The sequence below is a fragment of the Mercenaria mercenaria genome, chromosome 15 (genome assembly GCF_021730395.1).
Source record: "Mercenaria mercenaria strain notata chromosome 15, MADL_Memer_1, whole genome shotgun sequence".
Lineage (NCBI taxonomy): Eukaryota > Metazoa > Mollusca > Bivalvia > Venerida > Veneridae > Mercenaria > Mercenaria mercenaria.
This window is the reverse complement of record NC_069375.1, coordinates 46,811,841-46,828,156: the sequence shown is the minus strand read 5'-3', so window position 1 is coordinate 46,828,156 and position 16,316 is coordinate 46,811,841. Positions and strand designations below refer to the sequence as shown.

Here is a 16,316-nt window from a genome sequence, read left to right as displayed (position 1 = left end):
CCAAAGGTCAGATACAAGAATGACTTTGTCCGAAGCATTTCTTCTTCATGCATGGAGGGATTTTGATGTAACTTGGCACAATTATACACCATCATGAGACGAAGTGTCATGCGCAGTTCCTTTCTTTAGAATTACTTCCCTTTGTTGTTATTTTAAACAGCTTTTATTGTAACTTTTTCATTACTAGTCGTAGGGAAAAACCGAGACCACTTTTCTGTAGTACAACAAGCAAGCTAAATCCAATTTTGAGGTGTATTTTGACCAATCTCTACCTGATAAAGATTTTTGTGTGGATTTTTTTTTATAGATTAACTTCCCTTAGTTGTTACTATAAATAACTTATATTGTAACATTTTTATAATTGACCCTAGGGAAAAAACAACACCGCTTTCTGTGGTACAAAATAGATGTTACTCTCCAATTTTAGGTGTATTTTATTATATATAAGGTATCTCTACCTGGTAAGGAGTTTTTTTGTGGACTTTAAAAAACAAAAGACTTACAATGATTACTAAACAACCACAAAATTAACATTCCATTTGCAAATACAGCTGCTAGAGTAAAGAAATTTGCTTTGACGAGCATATATTTTGACATTCTGGCACTCTTGTTTCCTGTTAGCTTTCCATTCCTTCTTTTTACAGTAGCCATATAGAAAAACATCATAGCTATACTGTTCATGAAAATTAATAAAATTTAGCAGTAAACCACCTCACTACTGTCTTATTCTTTCTTCCACATCTTAAAACCCCTGATGCGGACCACAACTAAACGGTTCTTCAAAGCTTTCCCCAAAATTAATACTTTCAGACACTAACTTGCCAGGAACTTTAGCCTTCAATTATGATATGCCCGGCGGGGGATTAGCCATATGTAACATGGCTCTTGTTATTCTTTGTACAGCGCACGGGGAACAGTGGTTTAATGGCTAAGGTATCGACCGCTTATCCTAGTGGTCTTGTGTTCGAGCTCTATCGGGGTTACTACCCAGTCCTCTGATATGGCAAAAAGAAACAAAAAACTATCACGTAGCGGTACATGAAAAACAAATAATTATATACCATATAATTTTGATAAATATCTTTCCCGCCTCGTCATGCTATTTTGCAGCACCCTCCGTATTAATACAAATGAGACATATACGGGTGATTTTGTATCTTCATTATGTTTTCAATACAACGTAAATTATTACATCTTTGGAAGCATTGACTAAATCGTGCAACATCGGGCATTTCCGTATTCTCCGGTAAATACACATAGCATAGCATAAAGGCCGAGGTGATCAGATTGTCTATTGCATAGCATAAAGGCCGAGGTGATCAGATTGAGCATTGACTATTAATTTGTTATATAAATGGAACTAATAATTTAAAACCATGAAACTGAAAATTATTTTCGGCGCTGCTGATGTTGCAGCCTTCTTCACTTCAGTTGGTGTAGGGATTCTTTTTGCAATCTGAGAAAGAAAGCGAAACGCAGCTATCAACTATTTTCTAGCAAAAACTAACTATAAAACTTTATTAGTTGCTCTTTCGTTTGCTGTAACGTTCCATTCTTTATTAAGTATGATTGGATTTCCTGCAGAAGCGTGTGCTTTTGGGATTGGGATTGCATACTTTGTTATTGGGACACTGGCTGCTTACACGTTCACCGCAATCATTATTGTCCTAGTTTTACATCCGCTCAAGTTAATAGGCATTTGAGCCGCGCCATGGGAAAACCAACATAGTTGGCTTTGCGACCAGCATGGATCCAGACCAGCCTGCGCATCGGCGCAGTCTGGTCAGGATCCTTACTGTTCGCTTTTATAGACTATTGCAATTAGAGAAACCGTTAGCGAACAGCATGGATCCTGACCAGACTGGGCGGATGCGAAGGCTGGTCTGGATCCATGCTGGTCGCAAACCCACTATGTTGGTTTTCTCATGGCGCGGCTCATTTATGGATATTTCAGACTTCGGTACGGAAATAACGTGCTGCGGTATATGACATTTATCATTGGAATAACTTACAATTTGTTCTACATGGCCATAGTTACGGTTGGTAGATGTATCGCAGTGGAGGTTGTGATTGGAATTCCATTTTGGGGACAGTTCTCATTTACACAATATTAACATCAATTTATACTTCTGTTGGAGGAATAAAAGCCGTTATTTGGACCGATGTGTTTCAACTGTTTTTCATGATAAGTGGAATTATTGCTATTCTTTTTTAAGTCAAGTATCGATGCCGGCGATTCAGCCGAAGTGTTTTAATATTCAAATGAACGTCTAAAGACATATTTCAGGTTTGACCCGACTATTCGTTTTCAGTTATGGAATGTGTCCTTCGGAACAATTAGTACAATGCTATATATAACATTAGCACAACAAGCAACGCAAAGGGCATTTAACACCAGCTATGAAAACAGCTAGGACTATGTATTTAATTTGTGCCCCGATCTATGTTACTATTACATATAATGGCGTTACGTGAAGACGCAACCATATTTGCTTATTTTGTGTCCATAGATGCGCGACATTTTTTAGGCTGGTTTAGTCACAAATGTGAATGCGATTGTACCTCTTGTTATTCTGGATTTATTAAAAAAAGTCAGCCCGGTCTGGCAGGATTTTTTACCGCTGTTTTATCAGGTGCCACGCTTAGTACACTATCATCCATCTTAGCAGTTTATTTGCAGAAACGTACGAAGATATCATAAAGGTTAAATTTCCAGATATGCACCAGAATATCTAAAATTATTGTTTTGTTTTATAGTCTAGTTACTATGTGAATCTCATTTGTTATTTCGAATATCCCGAGGTCAATCGCTTCCACTTTCTCCAGTTTTTCGAGTTGTATGGATGGACCAGTATGTTCTATATTTTTACTGTCGATATTTTACCGAAGGTCGACAACAAAGGGACTTGTTACAGGTACGATTTGTGGAATTGCTTTGTCTTTTTGCTTAACATGGACAACCAGTTTACAAATGTATGACATTATCCACCTCTACCACCAGCTCCAACAGATCAATGCTAAAATATTCAGACCAGTCTTTGTCATTTGTACGTTACGTTTATTTTGGTAAATTCTGAACGTCTTCCGGAACTTTAAATCATTAGAAGATCTGATGAAACTAACGTGGCCTAGTCACAATCATCCGTAATCCGTAACTTTAATTATCCGCACCAACAGGAAAATCTATACTCGTTATCGATCAGGACAGTATTGCACGCCCTACCACTGGCTTTCTTGTTGCCGTTTATAACGTCACATCCTTATAACCTCACTGTTGGCACATTTCATACAACGTCACGTACCAGCTACGTATAGCATTCCCGGATAAATCGTGTATTACTAGTACTTCACTATGTTTTAATATGTTCATGTATGTAGTTAATAGCTCTTTTTTCTATCTATTCATAAGATAAACATATTACATACAGAATATTTCAATATTTTACTCGTTTTTACATTTTTGAGCTTCGGTTTATGTTGGATGGGAATTACTTATGATTAAACTTTGGACGTAGCTGAGTTGGACGTAACAGTCCATCAGACTGCAATTAAATAAAATTGATAATTACGTCACGAGTTGGACTAGATGTAGCATTGCTCTGTAACAGGGCAGAACGCTAAGGTTTTACCATCCGTATCGCGACTTATTAAAGTTATAGGTTACTTCTACCTTGCTTTATTTCTTGATATCTTGTAACAAAAAGGAGCCTCCAAGAGTAGTCTAGGCGTTCGATATATCCATTTCTTCCACCGGCAGAAGTTTCTGATATATTTGGAATTTTTGAAATATCAGAGTATAGCAAGATGTATCTAAATGTTTTTAAACAAATCTTGTACTTTTGTCTTAGAGTATGAAAAACAAGGAGTGCATTTGACTGCAGATACAGTGCAACCTCTGTAGGGCAACACCCTTAGGGAGATATAAATATTTACTGTTATGTAGAGGTTATTGATCGGGAAAGGTAAATATGATAGCATATTTCAGCTTAGGGAAATTTTTATGATCTTGTTATAGAGCGGTTTTTGCTTAAGGAGGTAGGTTACCTTGTTACAAGGGTAAATTCAAATTAGTTGAACCGCAGCATTCTTTTGTATTTCGTGTAATATGAAGTTTTAACTGCTACAATCTCAATTTCGTTTGTCTCTGTCCCTTCAAGTTAAATTTTTATCCAGGTTTGAAGAACATGACCCTCCAAAGGTATTTCATATTGAAAGAAGAAGGAAAATACGGATATTTAACACTTTTCAGTGTATTTTAGTTTCATCGATATCCGTAGAAGTCTGCATAATTGATAATTTTACTAATATGCACGTTAGCTTTCTAATATAAGCTTAAAATGTATATGTCGCGGGGCTCGTGTTTCCATGGTAACGCATTTTCTCTCATTTTTAAACAACTATGTGTAAAAATAGGGGTTTTCGACAGCCTCAGTGCCATTTTGTTAATGACCAACATGGAATATTTGGGTAATATTATTAGCAAAATACTAAGCACTTTATATAGTACCCTATTTTTCTTAAAGTTTAAAGTAACCATGGCAACAGAGATGTTTAAAATAGCTTATATCTTGCTTTTTGTCCTAATTTTTTATAAAAAGTATTGATTAAGATTATCTTTCTAGTTGATTTAGCTTTAAAACATATTATTTCTAACGTAAGTTATATTTTCGTGTTATTTGCATTTATTCAAACAAATTTCACAGCTTAGAATACTTACAGCAGTACCCCTCGTATGGAATTTTTCATGGAAAAATCGTTCAGCATGCTGCTTTTATTCTCATGGATATTGTTGAAATGAAAATAAAAAGCCGAAGCTGTGTTTCTTAAATAGACCAGTGTCAACGCTTTTAAATTTTACATTTAGATACATAGGTCACGGGCTTCGTTTCCATGGTAACATCAATTAAATTCAAGAAACCACAATTTTCTACTGAAATTGCAACAATTTTAGATCTTAGTTTTAGAACATAAGTAACAAATTATCAACGGAACCTGAAAAATAGGTTTTAGAAATCAAACTGCTAGATTTTTTATTTGAAAATGGCCGTAACAAGTAACCTTTCACCCAACTATATTCCAAATAACATTGCTTATCATCATCTATTTTCTTACATTCCGCATAACATTTCAATATATCTACATAAAAGAAGCAAAATATTGATTATTATTCAGAGCAAAAGACTCATAAAAAATATTTCAGCAAATAATGGTTATTTGAAAATAGTTAAAGTAAAGAAAATGCACAGAATTACGTACTTTCAAGATAAAAGCTATTACTTTTGCGCGGTAACTGGCACGTAACGTCATGACGTCAATGACGTCATTTTAAGGCAACATTGTTTTGAAGCGTTTCTGCGGCAATTTATTCATTATTTCTGCATTATTAAACCATAAAGCATCAGATCGAAGACAGGTTCATGATTAATTTTCAGAAGAATGAATATACAGACACATTTAGTTTGTCGTAAACTCCGTCGTAAATCGTCACGTTAGCTTCCGGTTAAGGAGGTAGGTTACCTTCATATTTGTATGTGCGCATGTCCAACCGGAAGCTAACGTGACGATTTACGACGACGTTTACGACAAACTACATGTGTTTGTATATTCATTCTTTTGAAAACAAATCATGAACTTGTCTTCGATCTGATGCTTTATGGTTTAATAATGCAGAAATAATGAATAAATTGCCGCAGAAACGCTTCAAAACAATATTGCCTTAAAATGAGGTCATTGACGTCATGACGTTACGTGTCAGTTACCGCGGAAAAATTAATAGCTTTTATCTTGAAAGTACGTAATTCTGTACATATTCTTTATTTTAGCTATTTTCAAATAACAATTATTTGCTGAAATATTTTTTATGAGTCTTTTGCTCTGAATAATAATCAATATTTTGCTTCTTTTATGTAGTTATATTGAAATGTTATGCGGAATGTAAGAAAATGGATGATGGCAACCAATGTTATTTGGAATATAGTTGGGTGAAAGGTTACTTCTTACGGCCATTTTCAAATAAAAAGTCTAGCATTTTGATTTGTAATACCTATTTTTCAGGTTCCATTGGTAATTTGTTACTTACATACTAAAACTAAGATCTAAAATTGTTCAAATTTCAGTAGAAAATTGTGGTTTCTTGAATTCAACTGATGTTACCATGGAAACAAAGCCCGTGACCTATGTATCGAAATGTAAAATTCAAAAGCGTTGACACTGGTCTATTTAAGAAACACAGCTTCGGCTTTTTATTTTCATTTCAACAATATTCATGAGAATAATAGCAGCACGCTGAACGATTTTTCCATGAAAAATGGCAAACGAGGGGTACTGCTGTAAGTATTCTAAGCTGTGAAATTTGTTTGAATAAATGCAAATAACACGAAAATGTAACCTACGTTAGAAATAATATGTTTTAAAGCTACATCAACTAGAAAGATAATCTTATTCAATATTTTTTTTAAAGAAATTACGACAAACAGCAAGATATAAGCTATTTTAAACATCTCTGTTGCCATGGTTACTTTAAAATTTAAGAAAAATAGGGTACCATGTAAAGTGCTTGGTATTTTGCTAATAATATTACCCAAATATTTCATGTTGGTCATTAACAGAATGGCACTGAAGCCGTCGAAAACCCCTATTTTTATACATAGTTGTTTAAAAATGAGAGAAAATGCGTTACCATTGAAACACGAGCCCCGCGACATATACATTTTAAGCTTATATTAGAAAGATAACGTGCATACCAATAAAATTATCAATTATGCAGACTTCTACGGATATCGATGAAACTAAAATACACTGAAAAGTGTTAAATATCCGTATTTTCCTTCTTCTTTTAATATGAAATACCTTTGGAGGGTCATGTTCTTCAAACCTGGATAAAAATTGAACTTGAAAGGACAGAGAAAAACGACATTGAGATTGTAGCAGTTAAAACTTCATATTACACGAAATACAGAAAAATGCTGCGGTTCAACTAATTTGAATTTACCCTTGTAACAAGGTAACCTACCTCCTTAAGAGTGAGCCGCTTTAGAGGTTGTACTGTAGAAACGTTCGAATCATGAAAACTCGAAAACCGCTTTTTACTTTAAGTAACTTTGTCATGCATAGGAATATTTAATTAATTTCAAAAACAAGATGGAGTTGTTTTGAATATTATATAACTTTTACACAAGACAATTTATTAAACTGCTCTATTTTCCAACAACTGCCGCACTTGAAAACTCCTCCTGAAGTAGAAATCCCGAGAAAGTACAGTAATTGGCGCCAAAGATTGCACTGTCTACTTCATTGTTTTGGATGGACACATCGTCACCCTTTTGAAGTTGCAGCACGATCGTTTGACTCATTGTACCGTAGCCAGACTCCGAACCTCTCATGTAGATGTTGGTAAGTGATTGTCCATTTTTGACAAATTGAACATGATAATCAGCGTGATAGTGTGAGAAGAGGGTCGCTGAAAAGACGTAAGTACCAGGAACTGGAGCAATGAAAGAACCGAAATGACTGTTGTAAGCATTGCCGATGTTAGTTGTCACATTGTCAAAGGCAATTGGTTGATGAATTCCTACATGAGTTAGATGCTGGTCAAGTGTAGCGAAGAAGGCGACTGGATTTTCGTTTTCGGCTCGACGAATTCTTTGACTTCTTTTTACTGCAAATAAACAAATAGAATCACTAGTATAAAATGATATGTGTAAATATTGTGGATGATTTTTAAAGCGATTTTTTTTCAAAGGAAGTTTAGTATGCAAAATAATGTTTATTTTAAATTTGGACATAACGTAATCCTCTTGTTAGATTACATTGATAAAAATCTTAAATGCTATATAATATATTTCCTACCATCACGAGATTGTACTTTCGGCGACATAATTCTTCTTTTTACGTTATTTGTAGATTCGTCTTGCTTTTCCATTCGTTTATTGTCATGATCGACCTTTTTGTTATGAAGACTTTTGACCAATCTTTCAAGCGATGCCGTACGACGTGTTTGGATCGAAAGCTGGTGCTTTAAAATTTGAATCTCGTTCATATATTTCTGCTCGCGAGCCTTTTCACGAGCCTCGAGAAGTTCCATACGAGCGAAGATATTCTCAAACTTCTTATTGGTTTCAGCCTGCTTGGATATCTTAGCTATGTTTTGGATTGACAAATCATCGCCTTCGTCTGCATACTGAGTTTCTTTGGTAACCTCCTTTTCCGTAGCCACGGTAACCGTTATAATTATGCATGATAAAACAATTACTTTAAGTTCCATTCTTAAGTAAGATTGAATAAAAGAAAAACAATTCAGTCGCCAAAGTCTGCATAAAGATAAGACTTTTGACCGATTCTAAATGTAGACTGATAAGAAAAACTGATAAGACTAGTTAGCAAAAGACTTGCTCCTCCACTTTAACCATTATCAATAGGATGTAATATTATTAACATACATATCTTATTACTTTTTAAAACATTTAAAGTTATGCTTGTCTACGAGTGAATGTGTACAGGCATATAAATAACTATATAAATTAATTTTTCAAAGATATTTGAATATTTTTGTGGGGTTGGGGAAGAGGTATAAAAATGCCATTCTGGTGCCCGTATTGTGTCCAACTGTCGTATTACCGTGTCATCGCCCCGCAAACAGGACAGAACGGCACTTTTTTATATTCCGTGTTGTTGTGCTGCTGTGTTAGGCGGGTCGAACGCACTACAATGCGGCAGCTGAAGAGATTTGCATTCAAAAATGAAAATTAAAGGTCGCGAATTTCACAGATTTTATTTGTTCCAGGCCCCGAGTCGGTGGGTATGAAAATGTTGTTCTGGCACTCTTTATATGCAATCTATCATATGTTGTGTGTCCGCTCCGTCGACATGATAACATGACAGAACTCTCTCTGTATGTTGTGTTCTACTAATGCCGTTTTGTCGTGTCTCCGCCCCGCCAACATGACAACTCAGTATAGCAGGTCAGTCACAAAATGAACCACATATCGTAATTATTCAAAACTGTAACGGTGCAAGATCGAAAGGCTGATCTGGATCCATGTTGGCTGCAAATGCACTATGTTAGTTTTCTCATGGTGCTGCTCAAATTATTCATTATGCCAGTAAAGCACCATAACATATTTTATTCGCAAAAAGTTCCCGACTCGTTCAAAACGTCGAGGTAATCTACGAAGCTAGCAAAGCTGTGTAATGGGAGATATACCGTGGGAAAGAGATTCCTGTGCTATGTCTGATAAAATACGGTTAAGTATGTCACTTACCATGTATTTCCGTGAAATGGCTCTTCTCCGCGGTGGACATTACATCAGTGGTAGGCTTCATTCAGAACACGTGTTTCCCCGCACAGGTACAATATCCAGTTGAACCGCTAAACAAGATTTTTGTTTGAGAGATTATTCATATACCTATAGAACGGTGCATGAAATACACGATTTGGGATGGAATATAAAAGGAAATGTTTTAAGATTTTAAGACGAGTGTAGACTTAAAGTTGTCATTGTAATAGAGTATATGCATGTCTACCTCAAGCCCCCCCCCCCCCCCCCCCCCCCCCCCCCCCCCCCCCCCCCCCCCTCTGCAAAAGAGTTAAAAACTGGCACCTGTGCTGCAACAATGTAGCATATAGTTATAAACGTTAAGAAATATAATTAATATAATTACATCCAAACATGTATGTAATACATATTTGATAAGTCAAGCTCAAGGTTACCTCTTCTAAAAAGTGTAATAACTTCGTAAATTGAACCATAATGCCTTACTATACAGTCACTTTGTAGCAAACAAGAGATTAATCAACTAAGTATGCCTTTCTGCTTCTACAAAAAATAATGGTACTGTTTAATTAAGGCGAATATGTTCGAAGCCATGGTGGAAAATAGCGTTATTTTTCAGAATTGTCAACAGTTAATGTGCTCTTTTTCATATTTTTTCAAGTGACCCAACTACTTATATGCATGAATTTCATTTTACGAATGTACGTAAGCCTGTATATATACATCCTCATCTATTCATTTCTTCCTCTTATTCAATCAACATGCGTGAATACGAGGATGGATTGACTAAAAAAGTTAATTACAACTAAAGAAAACCACGAAATGCCCACGAAGTATATGTGATAAGGCAGTGAAGAATAACTCGTCACAAATACTAGTTTGTCACCATAAACATCGATATTGGAATGAAAGCAGAATGAAAGTTGGTGCGAAAGGCTAGCTATTTTTAAACGTTGTAGCTTGGCTGAAGACTGTGTCCTGTATTCGAAATAAACTGGTTTTTAACTTTCAATGAAATTCGAGGTGCAACACGGCGAGCGCAATGTGTTTTACATAACCTGAACAAAATTGAATAATTTATAAAGGATTTAATTAGTACAAACCTCGATTGTAAGCATTTACAGATATACAATTGTCAGAACGAAAAGTACAATCAAGACTACAGTAATGAACCCTGGACTTGCCATGGCAGAATTTTACCATGGCAGTTCTTTGCCATGGCCCAGCTGGTAAAACCTTGTTATATTCAGGGAATTCTTCAGGAATGGGAATTTTCCCACTCTTGCAATAGATCCTTTGTTTCTGCAGTAGAAATGGGTAGCTTTGAACGATACTTCATTGGCAGAGATACAACAGTATTTGCTTGTTGTCTTCTGGAGCCAAACCTTATCAATCTTTTCATATTCATCATCAAAATCGTAGTTGAAATAACACACACCAGGTTGTTTGTCTCCCAAACTGTAAAATGTTAGGTTGTAAGAAAAGAGTTTACGCATATAGTACATTAAATTAGGCTCACCAATGAACATGTAACATACAACACTGACTGGAGTGAAAAACATGCTACATGAATGTTACTTTGAGATTCACATTTCTGTTTATCTTCAGCTTTCTATTATCTTGGTCGCCTCTTTATTTGCTGATGTTTGTCAAAAGCATTGTTTTTTTCATCAGTCATATTTACTTCCCGCTGAACCATGTAATACTGATTATCTGTATTGCACTGGTCCTTCTTAGATACATGAAAAGAGAAGTTGTAATTTGTACATTAAAACTTTTCTGTATCAAGCTGACCTTTGTCTGCACTGGGCGCAAAGGCAGAATCACTTGCCGCCAATAGGTTAAAGCTTAAAGGCTAGTAACCATCAAGATAAACATTCTGACCAAGTTTCATAAAAATACGATAGATAATGTGGCCCCTAGACTGCTGTTCACACTGATTTTTCTTTGGAACCTTGGACCTGGATTATCTTTTTATATGCACAACCTAATGTGAAGTACTACATGTCTGTAAAGATTGAAAAAAATCTTCTGTGAATTATGGAGAAGTATCGTTCATCAGGTTAGGTCTATATAATATAACGGCAAAATATAAAAGTTGAGCTATCTACCCTAGGGAACCTCAGACCTGGGTGATGTACTACTGACCTGTCAAGCTTCATCTTGTGTTGGTATAGGAGCAGTAGTGTTCACGAGAATTGTGGACAGACAGACAGACAGACAGACGGATGGACTGGCGAAAGTTCCTCCATATGGGAATTTATGCGGCTACTTTTTTGTTCTCTCTTTTGGTCCTTTAGCCACGTTAACGAAAAATACCCACATAAAAGCTTTAGGAATGAATGACATCAAAGAAAAAGTACAGTTACCCGTTGTTCATATAGCCACCTAAGTATGCAAAATGTAAGCACGGACGGACAAGGTGACTCCAATATACTCACTTCGAACTTTGTTTTGCGAAGGTAAAATGAATATTGTAAGTGAAATACCGATTTATCTTCGCTAAAGCTAGACTCTTTCTACATTTTGGTGGTATTTCCGCGTTTAAAGTATGTAACAAATAACAAATAAGTAATACCAAATAATTAACAAAACATATAACAAATAAATATCAACAAATAGGTTATAACAAATAAGTCATAAGGTGTAAGTAAAATGTCCTTCCATGGCTTCCGTAGTTTTCAGCCTCTTACTAGAATAATATATAGAATGTATAAAATTCCTCGTCTTAGTTCGAAGTAGGATTAAATAATGAAATAAACGAATTAAATGTTGACCATTACCATCCGAAAGAAAGCATCCTCTTTCTGAAGCTCGTTGCTGACCAGAACGTCTTGATGGACTAAATCAAACAAACAACATAGATCTCATATTCTTTATAGCAATACCCATGTACTTCATTTTAAATTTAAAAGAAAATACATATTGTGGATCTGTAATTGGGTGGCGAAGCGATGAGATTTATATTGGATTACATATTTATTACATTTGGAAATAAAACATAAAGACAAGTTGTTGGTATCCCAATGGAGACTAACTGTAACCCAATGGTTGCCGAGTTATTCTAATGCTGTTACAAAAGAGATTTCATGCTCAGTGTGTCCACCGAGACCAGTTTGATGCAGCAGAAGCTCTTAATGACACATTAAGTTACCTTGATGATACCGTAAATATGAACAATCTATATTTTTTTAAAAGATTTAAGTGGTATTATACATTTATCCAAAAGAATTAAACAAAGTAAATACCTCTGATTTAGAATTGTCAGTTTTGGTCATGCATCTAAAAATTGTAAATGGTAATTTACAAACAATGTTTTGCTTTTTGTTTGATAAATTAGACGAGTTCAACTTTGAAATTATCAATTTACCTCGCCTTTACGGAGATGTCCCTCGAGTTAGCATCTTACGATTTCTATATATCAAATACAATCTATAAGAAAATCATGTTGTAGTATAAAATGCAATTAGGCAAAATAAAACTTGGATTGACTGAGTCTGTTCATGAGAGGTAATGGAAAGTGTAACACCCATCACGCTCCGTAGCATCGGCTAAAGCGGAAGCATATAACATAGATTTTAAATGGACTCTATGACCCCAAAGGAACAGAAAATATAACAGCACTGAGTATGGGGAAACTTTTTACGGCCACTACACGGCACTACAAACATTGCTGTTTTGACAGTTAACAACATCTCTTAGAAGATCCTTTGGAAGCATAGGACTTATTCGTATGTAAGAGCTTAGTACTCAAAGTTAGATGATTCTAATTATAGAAATCTTTTTCTTGTTCAAACAGGGTTACCGTAACTACAAACTAAGAGAGGGTTTTCACTATATATTACAACAGATCATCCGAACCTTTAAAAAAACACAACACAAACCTAAAAACAATTATTAAACTTGGTCTTACACACCCCGTATACTATGAAAATGCAATTTGCATATAATGTTTACTTTAATCTAATATTTGTAACAAACAACTTGATAACGAATTCAAACAGGGTGAAATGCAGAAATAGTAAAGCATAGTGCTTATTTGTCAATTGTCTCCCTCTGCAATTAGTATTTGACGGTGCAAGGCTACACAAGTGTGAGACTTTCTTTCTCCTGGATCCTACAACATTCTTCGGATTTGTTTGCAATTGCGGAATTTTCGCAAACTCATCTACCTTTTGTTTTTGACTTTTCTGTTATTTTTGACCTCTAACAATAGTTCGGGTCTCACAAAGAAATAATAGGCTGTTTCCTTTTACATATCTCATGAAAAGTCGGTCCTCCCATGCGAGTATTTTTTCGCCTGTGGGGTTTTCGCTATCCGATGGGATCCCCTGCAGGGAGGTGTTCACTCACTTGAAAACCTCACTTGAGGAAAACTCCGTGTTTTTTTTTTCTGAAATTCTCAAATCAAAAGATTTTTAAGTTTTAAATAAATAAAAAATATAATTAAAATCTCTTTTGACATTATTGTGCATCGAGAAACGACCTTTGAAAAAAAAGCTCGCAGGAAATTTGATGAGTTTTTAATATTGCACTTATTGTGCCATTGCTTGCAAATTATTTTTACCTTAGTTTTTTAATATTAACTTAAATCTTTTTAAAGATGCATTATTGTGCGAAATAGAAACATATAGTAAACCTTGAGGGTGGACAACCCCCCTCCCAATTTGTTTTGAATGGGAGATCAACCCCGTGGGATGTTTAAAAAATTAAAACATAAATATGGTGATATTTTGTGAGAACAATACGTCAGCATTTTATAATTCAATACTAAAACTCCATGATTTTTTTTACGTAACTAACGGGTTTGTGCTAAGCGCAATTATCATATAACCATTATGCAACGTATAAGATAAAACATACGTCACCATGGTGATCAAGACAATAGCATCAGCATTTCGAAGATGTCACATAATTAGACCGGGTCATAAAAGTTACCAAAGCATATAAGATGTCTTTCATGTGACTAACTGACTTCTATTATACATTTAACGTCAAGTATACGCTCGGACAATATACACAGCGGACTGTTTCTTTTTTAATCCAAAATTAAAACATCATACGTTCGATCCCCATATGAAGCTAGTAAAGGCCATTTATGGCCAAAATGCCAAATAAAGGAAAAAACTCGCAAAGAATTGATTTTTTGTGTAAGTTTTATACAAGATGTATGCAACAACATATAAAAAGTATAGAAAAGTATCATGATGCAAAATGTCTATTTTTGGGGTTAAAATGTTTAAAATATTAATGAAACTGCGGATTTCTGGAATCGGCTTATAAAAACTGATTTATGCATCTTACGAGGTCCAACTTTGGCACTACATTAGATTACTATATTGTGCAAAATGTAAACTAATTAGAAATTTAGAAGAAAACAAAATGGCGTCCTAAATCCAATATGGCCGCCATAAAAACGACTTTTAAACCAGATTTGTCGTCGATATTATGTCAAATTGTCTCATATCATTGCTTTTACATATAATAAGCTGGTTATTGTTAGTAACAGTATGTAGTTTACCTAAGATGGAAAACATACTGCCAGCAGATTCAATACGAGGCAAAAGTGAAGTATACAGATAAAATTGCCGAGTCATTCGGCAGTAGAAACTGTTGTAAAGCAGCGATAACTTCCTTATTTATTAACAAAATATATGAGTATGGGTACTTTTCTTTCTCAGTAATATCATTTCCCATATGATAATCATAGTTTTGAGGCAAAATTACATTAAAAGGCGTTTTCAGTTAATTTTCGTTTTCATTAAATAGGAAAATGGCATGAAAAATATGGTAGATTCGAATAGTCCTCAGCCTTTTTCTTCCTTTTTTTTGTTCTGCAGAGCTATTTTCCTTATATTTTGCAACTATTTTTCTGAAATGACATGAAATATCTATGCTTGACATGTAGGTAGCATTTTTACAATGAAATAATAACATGACAGAATTTGTCATGGAAACATATCATACTCCACCACTACAACCTGGGGTCTCATTTCAGCTGATTTTGCAATGTGTGTGTTTGACTGAAAATATTTTTCTTGCATCAAACATAACCCCCGCTTTTCTTTTGATTTTTATTCAGCACTGATAATATTCTTCAAGAAAATGTAAGTTACAGACATTCAAAATTGGTCCTGATGTGTGCTACAGCCATTGGAAATATGTCAATTGTATATAGTATAAAGATGAACAGCTATTTAATGTGTTATAACCTTATGAACGACTTGGGGTAATAACAGTCATAGCTGGATCTCAGCATCACACAATATGTTAAATACAATCGTATAGTAAAAGAGAACCAACTATTTGTTAGATCAAGTACTCGTGTATTCAATGTAAAATATGTTCGAATTTGGACCAATCAGAAAAAAGTTCTGTTAATAGCACCAGTCAAAGCACACCTCTGCTAGGGTATAGATAAGTAGATGAATTACAATGTCATTGAAGTCATTCTGTATCCACACATCAAGGATTTAACTTATAATTTATCCTAGTACCCTGAAAAAAGAGCTGTTGCAGCTACACTCTTAGGGCAGATAAATTATATAAAAAAGACGTTTGAGACTAAAGAAGATTTGAAGTATTGTAATTAGGTTTCGAGTGTAAAGACCAGCGCATAGAAATTAAACCTTTACGGGATAGACAATAGCAAATACAGGCTGATCATCAGAAATCTGAGACAGAGACGTTTGGTTTGGTAATCTTCTGAATCAGTAAGAGAACGAGGTTCAACGTTATCGGCGAAGTACAGCCAAGGCATTGGGGTCATTTTAATGCTGTGTTTTATAACATATAAGCGCTGAGCATCCAGGAGTTAGGGCAGTCATATTGCGTTGCAGCTTCATGTAAGAGAACACCGGTAATCTTCTGAATCAGGAAGAGAACGAGGTTCAACGTTATCGGCGAAGTACAGACAATGCATTGGGGTCATTTTAATGCTGTATTTTATAGCATATAAGCGCTGAGCATCCAGGAGTTAGGGCAATCATATTGAGTTGCAGCTTCGTGTAAGAGAACACCGGCTGAACATCTATGCGAAAGGAC

The 16,316-nt window shown here is 35.1% G+C and overlaps 1 protein-coding gene across 1 annotated transcript; it reads right to left on the bottom strand.

The window, feature by feature from the left end:
• Positions 1–7,077: 7,077 nt before the first annotated feature.
• On the bottom strand, positions 7,078–8,333 carry LOC123561523 (uncharacterized). The gene is made up of 2 exons (XM_045353972.2): positions 7,849–8,333; positions 7,078–7,657 (listed from the first exon to the last, which is right to left on the bottom strand). Exons 1-2 carry the CDS (start codon positions 8,261–8,263, stop codon positions 7,197–7,199), a joined length of 876 nt encoding a protein of 291 aa, XP_045209907.1. The 5' UTR covers positions 8,264–8,333; the 3' UTR covers positions 7,078–7,196.
• Between the last annotated feature and the right edge of the window lie 7,983 nt (positions 8,334–16,316).